This window comes from Belonocnema kinseyi, chromosome 7, assembly GCF_010883055.1.
Source record: "Belonocnema kinseyi isolate 2016_QV_RU_SX_M_011 chromosome 7, B_treatae_v1, whole genome shotgun sequence".
NCBI lineage: Eukaryota > Metazoa > Arthropoda > Insecta > Hymenoptera > Cynipidae > Belonocnema > Belonocnema kinseyi.
The window spans coordinates 128281874-128302636 of record NC_046663.1 but is presented as its reverse complement, the minus strand read 5'-3'; the positions used below and the strand labels follow the sequence as shown (position 1 = coordinate 128302636).

At 34.8% G+C, this 20763-nt stretch overlaps 1 protein-coding gene across 7 annotated transcripts in view; it reads left to right on the top strand.

Annotated features, from left to right (window-relative positions):
• The window catches only part of LOC117176311, a 422202-nt gene that overhangs the window by 378744 nt on the left and 22695 nt on the right, over positions 1 to 20763 (top strand). For 5 of the 7 annotated variants that reach the window (XM_033366523.1, XM_033366524.1, XM_033366522.1 and 2 more), the window contains 3 exons: positions 6005 to 6236; positions 6381 to 6546; positions 19346 to 19574. In XM_033366523.1, the coding sequence (XP_033222414.1) occupies positions 6005 to 6236; positions 6381 to 6546; positions 19346 to 19574 (627 nt within the window). Of the gene's footprint in view, positions 1 to 6004; positions 6237 to 6380; positions 6547 to 11099; positions 11181 to 19308; positions 19575 to 20763 lie in introns of those variants that run through there. The other 2 variants (XR_004467600.1, XM_033366526.1) reach the window with 2 other exon arrangements.

Here is a 20763-nt window from a genome sequence, read left to right as displayed (position 1 = left end):
TCAGCCTTGGAGGAGATTATGTTGAGAAATAAAAAAAAAAATTCTTAAAAACGTTGTTTTTCTTGGTCAGGCCGGAAACTTATCAATCCACCCTCGTAATTCTCTTCAAATATTTATAATACAAATTGAATTATTTTAACTTTCTCCGAATATTTTTAATTCTGTGGAATTCAAAAGAATTCAACAGAAATTAAAAAATTTGTTTTTAGTTCTATTAGCCTCTTCCTTGGCAATGACGCAAAATGCATCAAAATTTTCCGTGCCCTGCGTGGCATTGACGCAAAATGCGTCAATCTTCTTTTCTCCTATTTAACATGCTCCTATTTTGCATTCAAATCTTAATCGGGGGTTTTTGGGGTTGCTGAATCCGAATCTGAAATAAAAATTTCAAAATTCAAAATGGCGGATCCAATATGGTGGACGAAAATACAAAAAAATGGCACGATTTAGATCAATCTCGGTACTTACGGGTTTTTGGGGATCGCTAAATTAGAATTTGAAGTCAAAATTCGAAAATTTTAAATGTTTGATATTTTTTCAATTTTTACTTCACTTTCGAGTTCAGCAACCCCAGAAACCCGTAAGTACCAAGATTTATCAAAATTAAGCCGTTTTTTGTCCGCCATTTTGGATTTCCGAATATTGACTTCATATTCGGATTCAGAGACCCCAGAAACCCCAAGATACAAATTTTCAGGATAACAAATTTTCCTGCCATTTTGGGCATATTTGTCGAATTCTCTCTGCCAACTAAGGGGATAAAATCTTTACAGTACAACAGAAATTGTTTGGAATTTTTCCAAATCTTTTGTATTCTCTGAACTCTCCTGAATTATCCTGAATTTTCTTATATCTCCTGTATTATCTGAGTTCTTTTGAATTCTCTTAACTGTTTTGAACTCTTCGAAATTCTATAAACTTTCATGAATTTTTTGAATTCTCATAAGACCACTTCACTATTTTAATGTTTTTCATTTATCTTCAAATATATCAAATTCATTTTAAGTTATCTTAAACTTCTTCAGATCTTTTGAATTCTTGGAGTGCTCTTGAAATCTTTAGAATGCAAAAAAATTTTTGGAAGATGAGTTTCAACCATTTCGCTGGAAATAATCCATTGCTTTTTGTAAATAATGTAAAGTGTAAATAAGTTTCAACTTCGGTAGTATTTATCTTATTTTTGGAAATAGGTAAGAATGTAATGCATTATTTTCTGAAATTCATGTGAAGCGTAAAAAAGGTCTACATTTTGTGGCATATGGTAAGTTTTTTTTAATTGATAGGAGTCTTTCGTCCAAATGACACCTCGCCTGCTGTCCTCCCCGTGCAAAAAACTACCCAAAAAGATTCTGAAACATCCATTTCAATCGTGCCACCTGAAGTAATGCATTACTTTCTGAAAATCATGAAAAGTGTAAATAATTTCCAACTTCAGTGGCATTTGGAATTCAGTGGTTTCTTTAGAATTGAAAAAATTCAGATCTGTTTAGAGATGTCGGAAAAATTTTAAATAATTCAGAGAATTTTAAAAGAATTAATCTAGGTCAAAAGACTTAAAATAATTCAAAATACTTAAGATAATACAAAAGAATTAGGAGATTTTAAAGAGAATTCGAGGAATTTTAAATACACTCACAGAATATAAGAAGGGAATTCTAAGAATGCATATGCATTATACAGAATTTGAAATACTTAAAGGAAGTCCAAACAATTAAACTCGTATTCGGAAGATGTTGAGGGAATCCAGAACATTTTTTAAAAAATATAAAAGACTAATAAATTTAATAGTTTTTAGAAAATTCAGAGAATTTAGTTTCTATTCTGAAAATTCAAGAGAACTGAAAGAGTTCCAAGCAACTTAGTATGTATTCTAATGATTTCAAAATAACTAAAAAAATTTACGAGATTTCAGTAGTCTAGTGATCACTCAAAAAATTGATAACAGCTTAGAGGTATCGGAAAAATTCAATATAATTCACAGAATTAAAAAGGATTAAGAGAATTAAAAATAATTTAAAGAATTCAATAGATTTTAGAGAATTCCAAAGAATTTAGACAATTGGAAAGATTGGAAAGACCCTGCAGAGAATAAAAATATTTTCTTAAATTTATAACAATTCATGATATATTTTATATATTTGAAAAGAATTTTTAAACGAATTTAGAGCATTTAGAAGAATTAAGAGAATTCACGGCGTGCCAAATAATTGACAGAATTTAAAAGAATGTACAGAATTGTAGAAGAATTAACATAATACAAAAGAGTTCAGAGAACTAAAGAGATTTAAGTGAATTTAAAAGAATGCAGAAAATTCAGGAATTTAGAAGATCTCAGAAGAATTTATGGGACACATAAGGCTTGGAGAAGTTCTAAATAGTTTGTGGTGTATTTCAAAAATTTCAAGAGAAATTAAAAAGGTATTTAAAGAATTCAAATAAGTACCAATAAACTGTAAGAATTCGCTTAAATGATATAAAATTCAAAATATTTGAAGAATGTTAAAATTATTCGACGTGTATTCTAAACGAAAATATAGTTTCTAAGATTTAATATGCCGTCGCGCAGGTGCTCTGTAAAGTTGCACCATTGGCATTCACAAACTCCTTCAAATTTGAAGGTACACGGTCTTAGCTCTCGTCAGTGATACATGAGCGATCGTGCATCTAAAGCGTGCTTCTGATTCGTTAATCTTTTATTGGTAATTACTCATTGATTATTCATTAAGCAACAAATTCTTATAATTATTTTCTAATCTATTTCTGATGAGGAATTCAAAAATATAAAATGTACCTTGATTACTGGGACACCTTGTATATTATCTTTTAGTTAGACTTTAAATACAAAAAAGGTGATGTCCGCATGGCTCGTGTTTGTGCCTTCACCAATTATAGTCTTCTTTTGTACTTTTATATTATTTTTATCCAATCAGTTTACAAAATATTTGTTTATTTATGCTTCTCACTTAAGATTATAATCAATTAAAAAATTTACTGACATCCATCATTGACAGAGTTGTAGCTATGAATCAGTTAATTTTGACTAAGGAATCACTAAAACTTACTGACATGCTCACTGTCTCATTTTAATAACTAATATAAGTCCTGAATATATTATTATTTAATAAAAAATCTGTATTTGGGTAAACCCGGTTATACATCATAGCCACGGACTAAGTCAAGTGACTGATGAGATTAGGATGTTATAAGTCAATCCAATATGATGCACAAAACCCCCTGTGCTGATGTTGTAGGTATACAATTGCGAGTAGCCGCGAGTGTGATGCTTTCTCAGAGCTATCATCGGCCACTCCACAGGTTTTTAGTCACTTGCTTCCTGATGGTCAACAAAGTTTCTTACAATGAGACAGGTGTTTAATAAAACCGCCTTCTGAGCTGCTACCAATACCCTATTGACTTCTGAATGTTCAATTTGTTCAGCACATCTTGTGTGCACATTACCTGTAGCCGAAATCACAACAGGATGAATAGATGCATGATTCACATTCCTCCATATGGTCTTTACTTCATTCCTTAACTCGCTACACTTGTGGATCTTGGTTGCATATTTTGAATGCAAATTTTGGCTAACTGGAAAAGCAATGTCGATGAAGTGGACTCTTCCACCTTTTTTTACTCACATCACGATATCAGGTCGATTGGCCTAGATGCAATGATCCGTTTGGATAGTAACATCCCAATATAAGAAGTAATATTTGCCTTCCAAAACAGGGATTGGAATTTATCTATAGAAAGGAATCCATTTTTTTAAGAGTCCTAGATTAAGAAAAGTTGTCGACGTATAATGCCCGCTACATCATTATGTATATACATATATTCTCTCTGACCCATCACGCGACAGCCATCAATAACATGCTCGATGGATTCATTGGTATCTCCACATAATCGGTACTGGTCAACCACGTCTTGATGTAACATGTGTTTGCGATAATTACTGGTGCTGACAACTTGTCATGTATCGCAATGACCATGTCCGGACTTAGAGCTTTCCAGATACTTACCCTTTGCAAGACCACTGAAACATCTTAAGCTGTGATGTTTGTCAGCTGCATTTCAGGGCTATTGCTTGCTCTTGATTTCTCCAGTTTAGACCCCGAAGTATCCAAATTGGTTCTGTTCATTTTTTCCCAAACACCCGACCAGAAGTTTCTATTTTTTTGCCTTCGTGCACTACTTTTCTTGCACCGACGTTGTCTGGCCCTAAGAACCCGTCGTTTTTACGCCAAATTGTCCTGTTGTTTAATCTCCATTGCTTGGTCTTCTGTGATGTGTAGATTAGTCCTGATGTCCTTCACCTTTGCGATAAAATCTCTTAGTGCAACGTTCTGTAAATAAGGATATTTTGCAGCATATTTCGTTTTTAAATTGTGTCCTTTTTCCATTTTCGTTTCAAATTTTGCACTTTCGTAATAGAGGCCAGCTGTTTGATTAGTAAAATCTGCCTGACCATCTCGCAGCTCACCATCGCCACCGTCCCGTATGCTGAGGTCCCAAGATGTGGCTCCAGGGGCGCCCCGGCGATCTACAGGAAGCTACAAGCTTTTGAAAATCTTCAGTATATTCTCCATTTTTAATGTATGGGTTTTGTTGTTCTTCTCAGTCCCTCACCTCTTCGTTATTAGCCTATCTGGCATGAGAAACCCTGCCAGTAGCAGTCCTATCGTCAACATAGCCTTCAAAGTCATGAGAAGAAAGCTCAAGCCCAACCACGACACCAACGCGAGAACACTTTCGGTAGTTATTATTATTATTATTATTATTATTATTATTATTATTATTATGTTCGCTACAGGCTGTTCTTATTCTTGATAAAGAACCTTATATTCCCCTTTACGTAAAAAGGATACCTAATTTCTTAAATACTGAGATGTTTTATGACTATATTCCACGTACATATTGACCCAACGTTTATGTCACTTCTACATGTATCATCTGTGACCCCTTCGCGATTGTAAAGCCTATGATAAGTTGTGTCCATGACAATGCAGGTGTACCTCGCCGTTAACCAATACTTCCTTCGTGGATAGGCTAACTAACTCGATACTTCTTGTAGAAGAGGCAGCGGGGGGCGAGGAACTTTTTCTCTGAGGATGCTCAGGTTTGACTTCCTTACAATGTCGGTTGGGATCCGCAATGCTGTCGAGATCCGTCTGCGATCATTCCATAACATCTTCTTCTCTAGAACTACTCCGAGATATTTAGCGCGATCTTTGATTTCCAGTTGTTGTAGAAGTTGTTCATATCCCTGAAAGCTAAAATGCTACGGGCACGAGCACTCTACATCGATGATGTAGGGGAGTAACCACATTGGGTAAGACACCCACTGAATATCAGTTTTTAGGCCACCAAATCGACGGAGGGCTATTTCTTGGTCGTCGTGTGTGCCGTAAGTCATCCCCGTCCCGATTCTAAAAACTGGACATCGGCCCGGGAGGGACCTCCATTCAGAGGTTTAAAAGGTCTATGTTATCCAGGCAGTTTCAACTTCTACTGTACTACAATCATACATACTAAGAGAGCCCGTCTATAGAGATCAATTTTATCTTACCCGAGAGAGCCCGTTTACACTGATCCTTTTATCCAGATCCAATCACATGCAGGTCGAGGTCCGTTCGACCCCAATTTTCCCCACATTTAAGCCTCTTTACCAGTTACAATGTGTTGCAGCTGATAGGGGAGATAAGTCGTGAAATGTATTATAATTTTTTTTCTTTGCTACAATTGACAAGTTTTGTGAATGGTTTTATTTTGATTTATAAAAAGTTATGATATGCGCTCCGTCCTTGAAGATCTGACATTTCAAAAATTTTTATAAATTAAGTGCGCAACCATTTGTATAGAAAACTGCGATTCAAATTTATGTAAGCCAAAAGCATTGAATAATTTTGAATTATTTGGCTTGTTGCAATGCAATTAATTTTTCCAAAGACCAAACAATTTTTTTGTAATTCCTCAGACGCATACAATTAATAGCATTTACTATCAGGTCTGGACGTGGAAGAATAATACAGACAAAAGCTCTCAACATTACAAAAACGCCGGATTCTATGGATTCTATAGAATGTCACTCAGACACCTTGGAATCAATGGAGAAAGGATTCATACTTCGTGAAGAAGCTCCAATTTCACCTAATTCCTACCTTTCTTTGCCCTCGTGCAAGCCATTTCCTAACATGAAAAGTGTTGAACCATTATCGAGGATACTGGAACCTGTTGTGGTAAGTTAGTGCATATCCTGGCATGTATTCATTGTAAATCTGTATAATAAAAATAATAGAGGTGTTCAGTACTCGGACTTCCCTTTAAAGGTCCGGGGTTCAATCTTTGATTTTTGATATTAACATTTTAATAATACGTTACAGGTGAAGCATTTAGACATAGAACTGGATACACCAGATCTTCAAAAACAAATTGATTTCAATATCAAAACTGTTGATAATTATTTGAAAAGAGCTACCAGTACAGTAAAAGATCCAGGAGTTGTTGGGCCTATCGTCTGGGATTTAAGAAGAAATAAGTCTGTCGAAGGTATTCTACTTCATTAGCCTAATAATATAAATAAATTAAAATGTTCTATTGGTTTATCAAGTGGATTTTCACATGTCGAAGTTTCTTTTAAAATGTTATTTGAGCAAATCCATGACACACCATCTGAAGAAATTCATCTATTATCAGTAATTTTGATGAAAAATCTGATATCTGCTCTCTTAGGCAATGAAAGAAAAACTGTCAAATAATTTTAGAAAAATTCAAAAAACATAGAATTAAAAATTAAATTAAAAAATGTTGGTTCTTTTTTCATAATAATGCAGATAACAATGCGTGCTGCAGCACGCAGGCCGCACGTCACGAGAGCGTGATATGTCTGCGGGAGTACCGACATAGTGCTCGCACGACTTGCAGACCGTACGTAAATCCCCACCGTGCCCGCATACGGTGTAACGTTCGGATTAAAAAAAAAGCTTTAACCGTAATTTATGTCTTCTGTTATGATTCTGGAGGAAGAAAGCAACATTTCAACTTTATTTATTACGTTAAAATATATTCTTGCATATAAACATCAGTATGATCATTATATTTAAATTTGTTTTAATACGTAAAAATCGCGAAAAATTCAGACAAGAAATAGAAAATCCCATTAAACGAGGGGATCCTTTCTTTAAAACATAAAATAAATTATTAAAATGTAAGAGACATACATTTTTTAAAGCTTAATTTTTAATTTTATAAAAAATATTTAACTTATTTTGATGCAGTATCAAAAAGTCGAAATTCTGAGGTATAGTTATTTTTGGATAAGGATTTCTCAGATGATCGGGTATCTGCAAGGCCCGTGAGTGTGTTGAGTGTTCATGGTTCCTGCACTGCTGGCAACTGATCGCTGTTATTGTTTATGCTTCCGTTGAAGCAGTTAGAAATTTTATCTAGAAAAAGTGTGCCTGTAGTATCTAATTGTTTTTTCATTGTAGGAAATGGGACTAGACCACTTTTTAAAAGTTTTTCAGTAAATTAAATGTTATTTTCATGAAGAACCCTATTGGAATAAAATAAAATTTAATGATTTAATATTTCAAAACAGTTTTCGAAGTGCTTTAAAAAATGCTAAAGGGAAAAAATAAATGTAAGCTTCACCCAATAAACTTGCTAAATTAGAATATAAGATTTAAATTTGAACAAAAAGTGAAATATAATCCTTTGTATTTCTTAAAACACAATAAATATTATTTATATTAATAAATTGTACAAATATTTTGTGAAACATTTTTTTATAGTATAGAAGTTTAATCCAGATTTAAACTGACCATTTTAAGGTGTATCGAGTAATTACCCTGTTAAGTATAATGAATATAATCATAAAAAATATATAATTATAAAAGTTTTAAGAAAGCAATTAGAAAAATCATTTATTATATTCTTCACTAATTATTAAATAACATTTTTTCACATAGAAATTTATTTCAGTGTAATAAGTAAATTTAAACTCTATACTATTCAATTTTTTTGTTCAGGAAATTCTTTTTACATTTCATCATTAATATTATTTAGTATATTTTCGAAAATAAAATTTAAGAATCATACTTTACATTTTACTCAAATTCAAATCTAAGATACATTCCACTTTGCCAGGATTAGTGTACGGCCTCATAATTAATATTTTCTCTTTAGTATTCATAGAAAATGATTGGAGAAATATTTTGAAATGTTGCATGAGTAACATTGTTTTCATTTTAATAATTTTTTGTGTAAAAATAACATTTTGTTTACTATAAAATTAAAAAAGTTGACCCAGTTCCATTTCTTTCTAAGCAAAAACAGGGAGTGGTGGGATAAATAGCGTACCATGTACCATGTACCGTGATGTACATGGTTGCGCATTAGAGTTCTGTGATGCGAGTTACTGCGCAGTAGTGTTCTTTGATGTTCATGTCTGCGCATTAGAGATCTGTGATGCACATGGATGCGCAGTAGAGTTTTGTGATGCGCATGGGTGCACAGTAGAGCTCTGCGATGTACATGACTGCGCGGTAGAGCTATGTGCAGTATAGTTCTATGACGTTCGTGGATGTGCATATGGCTGCGTAATATAGTTATATCGCGTTCAGGATGCGCATTAGATCCATGTAATGTTTAGGTCTGCGCAGTTGGGTCCTATAATACGCGTGCTGCGCCTTAAAACCATGAAATATTTTGGGTTGCGCATTAGATTTCTCTAGTCTACAGAATTGCGCAGTAGAAATTTATAGTGTGCAGAGATGCGCAGTAGGTTCTGCAGAGCGTAGGGATTCTCGACGGGCACGTGTAGTGCACCCGTGTGCGCAGTAAAGGCCTACTGCATGCTCGGTTTCACAGTAGATAAACACTGTGGTTAAGGCTGCGCATTCGAGACCTCCGATGTGTAGCGGTGCGCATTAGAGATACATGGCTCGTACAGATACGCAGTACTCTACTTTGCCTCCTGATTTACCGCGAAAGTATACTGCGCAGTTATACGTTCAATAAATACCTATTGCTCATCCCTACATATCGTTGATATCTACTGCGCAGTTTATGTTATTAAAAAATGCAACCGCGCAGTGTATGCATCACGTATGCATACTGCACAGTCATAGGTATCATGTATCTACTGCGCATCCTTGCTTACCATATGTCTCTATTGCGCAGTTGTGAGCACTGCAGGACTCTACGGCGCAGAATGGTGCAAATAACAGTGTTCGGCACAGTCTGATGTTTCGCAGATATCTAGTACGCATCCATACATATTTTAGGTCGCTACTGCTCAGCATTACAGTTTGAACTCTACAGCATTCTACTGCTCACCCTGACATTACAGGAATCTCTACCGCGTAGCCTTAAGCACTACAAGACTATACTACGCATCTTAATTGACCACGAAAATATATGGCGCAGTTTCACGTTTAATAAATACACACTGCTCGTTTCCACGTACCATAAATGCATACTGCGCATCAATACATATGTTATATATCTACAGCGCAGTCTAAGTTATTAAAAAAATTTTCTGGGCTGTTTTATATCCCATATATACATACTGCGCCGATATATGTCTTATAGATGCATAATGCGCAGTATTTCCGATCGCGTGTTTGCGGCGCAGTCTTACTTAACATACATCGATGTTGCCCAGTTGTTAATACTGCAGGAGACTACTGCGCAGTATTATGTAAAACAATGTAGACGCAGTCTGTTGTTTCGCAGATCTCTAGTGCACACCCCTACATATTTGAGGTCCCTCATGGGCATCCTTACGCGCTCAGCACGAAGAAATTATCCTGCACATCCTGATATACCGTAAATCTTCAGCGCGTATCCCTTAGCACTGCTAGGCTCTACTGCTCGCTCATCCTAATTTTTTAAAAACGTATACTGCGCAGTTGCATGTTCCATAGATATCTTTGCACAGGTACGTGTCCCGGATATAGAAAGTGCGCATCTCTGCTTATAATTGCTATCCACTACGCAGTATTATGTACCATATTTCGCTATTGCACAGCATTAAGTATTTCAGGACTCTACTGCGCAGCCTAGTCAGTCACAAAGGTTTATAACGTAATTTTGTGACCCATAAGTACTTTCTGCGCATCTCTATATTGCATCAATTCACATAATCCAGGACTCTACTGCCCCTTACCACGACCCTTAAAATGATGCCACGCCTTTTTGTCATTCTTTTGTAATATATTGCGTAGCCATGTGCATTACAGAACTCTACTGCGCAGTCATGTTCATCACATAACTCTACGAAACAGCAATGCACATCACATAAGTCTACCGCAAAACCATGCGCATTACAAACTCTACAGGGCAGCCATGCGCATCGAAGAAATCTACCGCGCAGCCATGTGCATCACAGAACTCTAATGTGCAGCATAATGTGCCACATAATGGTTCTGCGCAGAGCTGTGCACCGTATTGTAGGACCCCCCCCCCCTCAAATTGATTTTCGCTCTTCTCTCTTCCATCTCCTCTCCAAGTTCCACTTCCTCCCCTCCTCTTATGACCATCAACATTCTCTCTTCTCTCTTTCTCTCTACTCTCCTCTTTTAGTCCCTCTTTTACACTTCCACTTTTTGATTATAAAATTCCTATGCTTATTATACACTCCAGGGATTTTTAATCTAATTTTTATATGCTGATATTAGAAAGTATTTTCAAGAAAATACACAAAATACCTCAATTACATAATACAATTCGAACATGTATTTCAAATTATATTTCAAAATACTAGCATGTATTTTGTAGTTGTATTTGAACTACATCAACTGCATTGTATTTTCCCCGTGATGTATTTCAACTACACGCTGCTGAAATGCATGTATTTCAGCAATGTAGTTGAGGTATTTTGTGCCCAGCTCTGCTGCAATATCGAACAAATATTAATTGTAAAACAAATTTCAAAAACTTTTTAGTTTTTCCAAAAACAAAATTTTAAACTGATTATAATCGCTGGGGATATTGACCTGACCCTAAAGCCAACAACTTACATCAACAATTTCTACAACATTTAAGGTGATTTTCTAAAAAAAATTCATCTGTGATTTTCTTTATTTTTCTTTATGGAGAGCCTATAATCTCAAGGAATAAATAATTCCGAATGTAGGCGGTGGCGTGGTGTGCCAGGCGCCGGAGATCTGAACACTAAGGTTTGTGCAAATGAGTATGATATTCGTCTATTGTTCGTCTATTGTTCACATAGGTTTTAAATCTTTTGCATAATTTCGTTGTACATTTTTAATTATTTGTCGAACTAAGGATTATTCCATTTTTATATTACAAGCTTATCTATAACAAAGATTGTTTGAATCAAAGATGGATTTTGTTTCAAAAAATCATTTCAAGTTTTTTTTTTAAATATATAAAGTTTTAAAAATATTTCTTTTAAACTGCGCTGTAATATAAATAATTGAAAAAATACATCGAAATATAATTAGAATCATCCATGTTATGAAAGTTCAAACAAAAGGCCCAAAATTATCAATGTTGAATACCTTCTGAGTTTGAAAAAAAAATTTTAATTCTTTCAGAGTTTTTCTTTCAACAAAAAAGAGAACGCATACTAATATTTCTTGGAAATTACTAAACATAGATGAAATTCTTTAGATGCTTTGGCATGGAATTGCTTATTTATGTCAGAGAACAGCCTACCTAGTTATAACAGCATTTTCAGTTTGTGAGATCAGCTTCTTCTCAAACTTATAAATTTCTACTTCAACTAATTCATACAAAATATCGAGAATGCCCCTATAATTTGCGAATAGCGATAGATTTCTGAAAAGACTCTTTTCATCGTGCTCAGTATGTGTATTTTATGTTAACATTATAAAATGAAGGATCCGCGGTCTAAACCTGATAACCTTTTTTAGTGACCAAAACCACAAAAGCTGAACATTTTTTGTAAGCTTTATTTGGTATCACTAGCAAGTGAATGGACCTCCAGCTGGCGCACTTCTGAAGGGTGTAGCTGTGGCAGCCTCCCAAGTACGTGAAACAATAATTTTTAAAAACTAATACCGCAAAAGGTGAAACTTTTTTAACATGTTTTTTATGATATAAAGAAGTGAAAAAAAGTATCCAGCTGCATTTAGAGTAAGGGATTATGCCCCAGCTTTTCAAGTAAGGATGTGAAAAATATACGCTGGGTAATCTGATAACGCATATGCTGAAATTTGGTAAACTAATAGTTAAATGAATAACTTAAGGGGAGATTCTGGTCATCCATCTCTTTATTTTTTTATTTTTCAAAGAATTTTGTTTAATAGTCAAAATAATGTGTACCTTCCAAATTTTTTACAGTATAAAGTATAGAGGTTGAACTGATAAAAAAAATGTTTTTCTTTGATTTTTATTGTTTTTGCTTACAAAATGGCGGCCTCAAAAATATCCTCCTTTCCAGCTTTTGCTCAAATATTTCGGGAACGTTTCGAGAAAATCGAGTTTAAAGTTTTCTATCGTGAAAGACAGCTCGAGCGCAGTAGCTGCTTCGGCCTCTGTTATCCTTGTTCTCGACCTTGTAGACCTTTAAAATTAATTCTACAATATTTCTAGAAGTATTTACGATCAAAATATTAGGAAAAACATTTTTCGATTTTTTGAAAAATTACGACCAGAATCTCCCCTTAAAAGAAAAAACATCCAGCTTTGTATTTAGCAGTGCGAAAGCGCCCAGCTGAAACAGTTAAAGATGCTGTTGCTTTGACTGCAACAGCTGGACACTTTTCGCTCACACAATATAAAGCTGGATATTTTTTTCGTTGAACTTATTCACTTAACTATTAGTTTGTCAAATTTAAGCTTTTGCGTCATCAGTTTACTCAGCGTATATTTTTGACAGCTTTACGTGAAAAGCTGGGGCATAATCCCCCACTCTGAATTCGGCTGAATACGTTTTTTTAATTCTTTATGATATAAAAAACATGTTAACAAAGTTTCAGGTTTTGCGGTATTAGTTTTTTTTTAATTATAATTTTACGTGTATGGAACGCTGCCACAGCTAAAATCCCCGGCACTGCGCCAGCTAGAGGATCATTAACTTACTAGTGATACCATATAAAGCTTACAACAAATTTTCAGCTTTTGTGAAATGACTAACTCTAAATGGTCGCTGGCTCTCGGACTAATAGTTCTGCCGTCCAAAACCTGTTAACTGCTTATGACTTTCACTTGTCACATAACATTCAATTTTCATTAAAATCTTTTAAAACTGACGTGCGTTATTTTTCTCTGATAAATGAACAAAAAACATTTTACAGTTTTTAAAAATATTAAAAATTGCAAAAATAACAACGATTTTCCTTTGCCGTGTAAAATTTCTTAAATGTCAGATAACATGTTTTAACCACGGACCCTTTACATGCTTATCGTCGTTCATCTGTATACATCTTTATTCACTTTAATACCGATATTTAAACATGCATAGATTATCAGCACTCGAAAAATCATATTAGATATTTGATAACTTATCTCCTACATATTTGAATCAAATTTTAAGAAACAATATTACTCAGCAATCCAACGTAACGCCACTTTGTCATGATCGTTAGCTCTGCTGGTACCTCGGCCTTGGTCTTTTATGGTAAAGACATAGAGGGGCTAGATTATTCATCTTTGTCTTAACCGTAGAGGACAAAGGCCACGAGGTAATGATGAGGAGATGTATCTGTGTGCTGCGGTAGCGTGGCAACTTTTTCGGAATAGTTGGGAAGGGAAAACACGCGAGAGAGCGAAACCGAGCGTCTGAGGTATCGCTCTCTCGCATGTGCTATTAATCGGGAGCCACATAGAAGAGGTGTTATGACCTGAACGAGTTCGAGAAATTTTTTCAATGGACTTTCGAGTCTGAGGTGCTATTGCGAATTTACGGTCAATCTCTAGATATGATTAAAATATATATTTCGGGTTCCCATCGTGTAAAAAACTACGAATTTTTCCAACGTTTCGTGAATATTACTGTTCACTTCTTCAGAACTGTCCTGAAACTATGGCATCAGGTCATGTTATTCTTATGTATACTCTCTACGATGCCTGTGATTGGCCAGAGTGCCCCAACATGGGAACTAGACAAACCTGATTGGCCAATCAAGTATTTTTTTCAATCCGAGAAGACGGAAAGCCAAATCGGATTGGTATTATATCCATTGTCCCTATTGATTTTATTAGGGTGTTTTAAGATTTCGATATTCGGTATAATATTCAGCTAGTGCTAATTGCGTTCAAGATGTTAGCCTGACTTTATTCTCATGTTCCTTTATACGTTGGCTCACTAGTCTGGGACCCAAGAGCACTTGAACGTCCATTTTTGGTCTTGATGATTTGATGATTGATTCTTGTGCAGAATGTTCTCCTGATTCTGAATATATCGGGTGCACATAGCGAATTCCGGGTCGTTTTGTTCTTATTTGACATTTTATGTGTTTAGATAAAAAATATCATATCCCTGAAAATTATTAAAGTTTTGATAACGTTTTAATAAAAAACGATTTCTACAGTACATTTTTTATCATTTAACAATTTTTTTTCTGGAATCATACATAACTAACTAAGACAAATACAATTGGTTTTGAAATTTTTTCAATTGGGCAATTAGTTTAGTTTTGGCAAAATTCCAAATAAATACAATGTTTTCACGTATGTGTGTACGAGGGTTAGTAAAAGCATTGAATGGACAGGCATCGAGGGGTCTCGGAAGCTGCATGTTTTCAATCTGAACCGCAACCTCACACATAAGCGCACACGCGCAAACATCCTACTTAATAGCATTTTATAAACCAAAAGCCTAATTTAAAAAATTTTTAACCAAATTATCTTTGTCTTAGCTAGCTCTATATGATTCCAGAAAAAATTGTGAAATGATAAAAAATGTACTGCAGAAATGGCTTTTCATTAAAAAGCTATTTTATTGTTTTTCTCAAAAACTATCGATTAAATCAACATACACTATCAACAAAATTTGTGCATATCACACTTCTTTAAATGAATATGGAAAAATATTTTCAAAACTTTAATAAGTTTCAGTGATATGACATTTTTTATCTAAACACATAGAATGTCAAATAACAACAAAATGATCCGGTATTCGCTATGTGCACCCGATATATTCGGAATCAGTAGAACATTCTGCACAAGAATTAATTATCAAATCATCAGGACCTAAAATGGATGTTCAATCTCCTCTTCGGATCCCAGACTACACTGCTCTCCCGATTTCTCTAATATAGACTTTGGCACAAGAACAAGGGATTTTATATACTCCTGGATCACTGCAGGGTGCCTTTTGCCTTTAGGGTTATTTAGTAGTTGTCCTATTTTCGCATGTGGTTTAAATATGGTTTGGATGTTGTCTTTGTTGAGAATTCTTCCTATTGGTTCTGTGACACCTTGAATGTAGGGTAGGATTACGGTCGTTTTACTCTCTCTCTCTCTCTTTCTCAAGTAGGTTGTATTGACTTGTTTTTGTGTGTGGTTTTTGTTATTGATTTATCAATTTCTTTGGCTACTGATTTGGTTCTGTATTATGATTTTTTTAACGTATTGTATTTCCTTTTGTAAGTTACCTTTATTTTTTATGAGGACAGCTCTATATACAAGGGAATTGATGACCGATTGTTTACATAACAGGTGCCTGCATGCCTCCTCCCACTATCACCCATCTGAAAAACAATCGTTCATTAATTCCCTTGTATACAGAAAAAAACATGTCGACAACTGTGAAGGATCAACCCTTGTCTGATATCAACTTATTGAACATAACTTTACCCAACAAAACCTGACCTCACATAACCTGAATTAACAGAAATTTATTGAACTACACGTAAAGCTCTGGAAGCATATTTTCACAGTAGCAAATGTGTGCTACATCGAATGGGTCAACTCGAGCCTAACCTATAAATGAATCTAACCTAGCCTAACCTAACCTAACCTAACCTCACGAAACACAATTAAACTGATTGTGTTATGCCGCTGTGTTTGCGGTACCGTTTCATTCAGCTTCGGCTTAAACTAAATAGAGGTTTAACATATCCGAACCTAACAAAACCTGTCCGTACGCTTACATAGCTACACGTGTGGTTGAATTTCATTCGGCTAGGTTAGGTTAGGTCAGGTTTTGTTAGGTTAGGATAGGTTAAACCTCTTTGTAGGTTAAGCCGAAGCTGAATAAAACGGTACCGCAAACACAACGGGACAACACAATGAGTTTAATTGTGTTACGTGAAGTTAATTTAGTTTAGGTGAGGTCAGGTTTTTTTAGGTTAGGATAGGTTTGACCTCTGTGCACGTTAAGCCCAAGCTGATTCAAACGGTACCGCAAACACAACGGGACAACACAATCAGTTTAATTGTGTTTCGTGAGGTTAGGTTAGGTTAGGCTAGGTTAGATTTATTTATAGGTTAGGCTCGAGTTGACCCATTCGATGTAGCACACATTTGCCACTGGGAAAATATGCTTCCAGAGCTTTACGTGTAGTTCAATAAATTTCTGTTAATTCAGGTTAGGTGAGGTCAGGTTCTGTTGGTTAAAGTTATGTTAAATAAGTTGATATCAGACAAGGGTTCATCCTTCACAGTTGTCGACATGTTTTTGAAGTGAAAATTGGCATCACTGGCATTATTTTGAAATTTATTTGCCTCAGTGCATGATTTTTCGTCATTTTTTGAGGTTATGGCTCAACCATGACGTGATGGGTGATTTTTGATACCGAATTTTAATTCAGCGCCCCAAAATCCATAGGAATACGTGTGTCTTGTTACTAGATCCACACACTTTTTTTTGTGTGGCTGTGTAATGGGTCCTGATCTACCGACAACCTTCTAAACCTCGTTTATACGCCTATCTAACTTCTCATCTATCTTTCCGTCGCAAGTGAATAGGCCACCAAAGATATACTTACTTATTAAATTTTTCTATTCTTTCATCATTGTTTAAATTGTACGCCCAACTACTGCCTTTATGTAAGAAGCTTATCTTTCAAATCGAAATTATGTCTATGTTACGTAGTGACTCGTCATATGGTGGAGAGTCTAGTTATAACGTCAGTCCCATAAAACCTCGGTTAAAGGGGGTGGGTGTGAATAGAACGGAAACACAGAAGTCATATTTGGTTGGTGTTTTATGCTGAGCAGATCACCAGCCTTTAGCAGCGTTATATGAGATCGGAGTTCATATGGACCCACCTGTTGTTGATTTATTTAAATTTGGTAATGTTAAACTGAAAAAAATATTTTAGCTGTCCCGGCTAACTGTTTAGCTGGATTTTGTTTTCCAAAACAATATAGGAGTGTCACCTAGACTTATAACTGTTTTACCTAAGTTAGCCATCTAGAAATTATCTAGCTAATTTATCTAGATTATTTCTACATGGAAAATTTAGCTGAAACAGCTAGAAGTCTAGGTGACACAGTTATATTTTCTTGGAAGTCGAAATCTAGCTAAACGGTTACGTGGGGCAGCTAAACCATTTTTTTCAGTGTACTGAAATAATGACGGACTAGCATAAGGCAACGAAGGAATCACTTCTGGTCAGGTTCACGTCGATCAAACCCAATACAAGATCATTTATTACCGATATTATTGAAGCTTTTGAACACCTCAATTGAATCAGCTTTTTGAGTCCCTGAAACGATCCAACAAAGCACTCCTGTTGTATACAAAATAATGTTTCGGTTGTTTTTGAAAATTAACAGAGATGTAGCCTCTAGAAGCAACGACCACGATCGTTCACCTAACGATCGATTCAGGCGCAACCAAAAGTAATAAGTCATCCGACTCGTCACTTCCCAAAACAGTAGAAGACATCCTCCCGAATAAAAATGCTTCGACTTGAGTTCGACTTGAATTGCCCCCAATCAAGACATGCTGAAGTCGAAAAGGTCGACTTGAGCATGTCTTAGTTTTGAGATGGAGCCAGACTTCAATTTATGTCTTAGAGACAAGTTTTTATATCTTAAAGACATAAATTTATCTCTTGAGTCGTATTCTTATGGCTTTAACGCGTGCGGTTTATAACTTCGAGCGTATACCTGTCATAAGAAAAGGTTATTTCTAACAGTCATAAAAGCTAATCTTTGTTAATGCTTAAACAATCTTGTATATTTTTATACAATATACATATTGAATCAACATATTTACGGATTGTTATTTGTATTATACTTGTTTGACGATGATACCGAAAATGTTATTTGTTTTTACGTATTTCTAACAGCTTAGGAGATCCTTCTAGAAAGTTACCATTTTTATTTTTTTAAAGAAATTTTTTAAGGGTTATACTCGTTCAGACCCACAGATTCTGAATTTTTAAATTAAAGATAACTAATTTAATAATTACAGATTTTTCATTCATCAATTTTAATCTCATTCATGAGCCAAAAAAGGGTCGATAATCTCAGCCAAGACAAGGCTCGTCTTAAGTCGAGTAAACGTCGTCTTAGCCAAGACAAGGCTCGACTTAAGACAAGTAAACGCCGTTTTACCTGTCGTGGCCATAAAAGTAAGACGAAGGCCTATGTGTCGACTCAGTTTTGAGGCGCAGCCAGACATCGATGTCTTGGAGACGAACTCAAGGCATAACCAAGTCGAACTCAAGTCGAAGCATTTTTACTCGGGCTAGTCGGGAAAATATTTTGACACAAGAATGAAAGCGAAAGAAACGCTGACTTCAAATCCAAGAACTCAAATATCTAAATTGTCGAGAAAAACGCACTTGATTTTAAATTGTTTAAACAATCTGAATAACTATAATAGCCTGCAACTTGATTGCTATTGAGAAGACAGGAAAAAGGTCCGTGCCTGCTCAACAAAGAAACATCATGTTACTACCTGAGTACCCACTCCAACTAAAAAGGTAGCGCCCGAATAATCAAAAATAGAGGAAAAACAAAGTTGCACTGGAACAATTTCTGAATCAAATATTTATAACTATTTAACTTGAAGATTTCCAAATTAAATTTTTTTCAATTAAAATTTTTAAATTCAATTAAAAACAAAATTCAATCTAGAAACCATATAATTGTTAATTATGGCAACTTAATTTGGAAACGTTCCAAGATGAATAATTTAAAATTCAAATATTAAAAATTTTAAAAATTCATATTTAAATCATTCAAAATTGTACATTCTTTACTTAAGAGTAAAGTTTATCAGTGATTATGGTCATTGTATTACACTTTAAAGGAAAAAATTATTTTCTTTAATTGCTTCGATGATATTAGATGACTAGTGAAAAAAATAATATAAATTTTTTTCTAAAAAATAGCTTAATAGACATACATTCTTTACAGTGAACACAATTTCTCGTAAGATATAACCTTCTTGCAGACACGAAGACCTTCGACACAGATTTTGATCCAACCAGAGTTTCACATGGACCAGTTGGACGAGCCAGACGAAGATTGCATGAGCTCCTTGAGGATTCCTTCAGCCTGTTCGGAAGCAGAGAGGCTAAGACAAAAGAAGATCAATCTAATCAGTACGTGTTTATCTCCAGAGGTTTATCTGACCATCTCACAATACTTTCGGAAACGAGGGGGAAATCAGCAAACGTCAGGTGATATTTTTATGTAATTTTTACTTTATTTGTAGTTTACATAACTTCTGCCTCATCTACTACATAATTTTCAACTCACTTTCATTTACATCAAAAAACTATTTGCACTCTTTAATATATATATTGCACTTTTTAATAATTAAATAGTAACTCAAAAACTATTGACTGTTTAGGAACATAAAAATCGATATTCTGGGCGTTAGATACCTTTCTTCGTGAGCAGTGACATATCTAATACCGACGAGAAAATTGTAGGTAGCTAGCTTTGAAGCTTAACAACCCAGCAAAAAATAATGTGAATATTTATGATAAAATTTCAGCTCAGAAATTTGAGAAATAATAAAAATTGTAGCTTAATATTACAAAAATGTACAACTATACTATCTTTACTTCTAATGAAGATCTTAATGGGATTATTACAATATGCCAGAAGGATGTAATTTTTTTTCTCGGGAAAATCGCAATATTTTCGAAAATTTTTTTATGTAAGTGAGTGTTACAATCCAGCGGGGGTGCCTTTTTTTGCTTCCGGTCAAAAGAGGCACCTATGTCTGGGGAAGTGTTCAGAAACGCGGGTCAAAGAACGGCACCAGCAATCGGTAGCAAAAAAGCCTCCCCGCTGCTTTCTGACATTTGCTTTCCAACCACAAAAATATACAAAAATATCGCGGCTTTCAATAGAGAAAAAACATCCCCATCCTGCCGGTACATTGTAAATAATAGCAGAGACTTTCCGTTACAGTTTGGAGTTTGAATTGCTTTAATATTTTAATTATAACTAAAGATAGTAAGGTTGTACTCTTGTGTAATTTTAGACAACAATTTTTATAAACTTGACTCTTCTTAAATGTGCCCAAAATTCCTTACCTTTTTTACATTTTTCAGTCTGCAAGACACAACAAATTGTTTACATTAAATTCTTCAAACTAATTAACGTAGAATACTTAAAGCTTTCCAATAGCTATTTACTTATTATACTGCCATTTTTTTCTGAATTGTTAATCTTCAAAGCCAGCTTCCTACAATTTTCTTGCCGAGGGTTGTTCCTAAAATTGACCTCCTTATACATGCATTACCCAATCCCGAAGTTTTATAAAACTTATATTGTTTGGTTCCATATTTTATTTTTTCATCGTGTATGCGTGACCTAGCTACAACTTCATAACTACTTTACAGACAAATTTTTTCC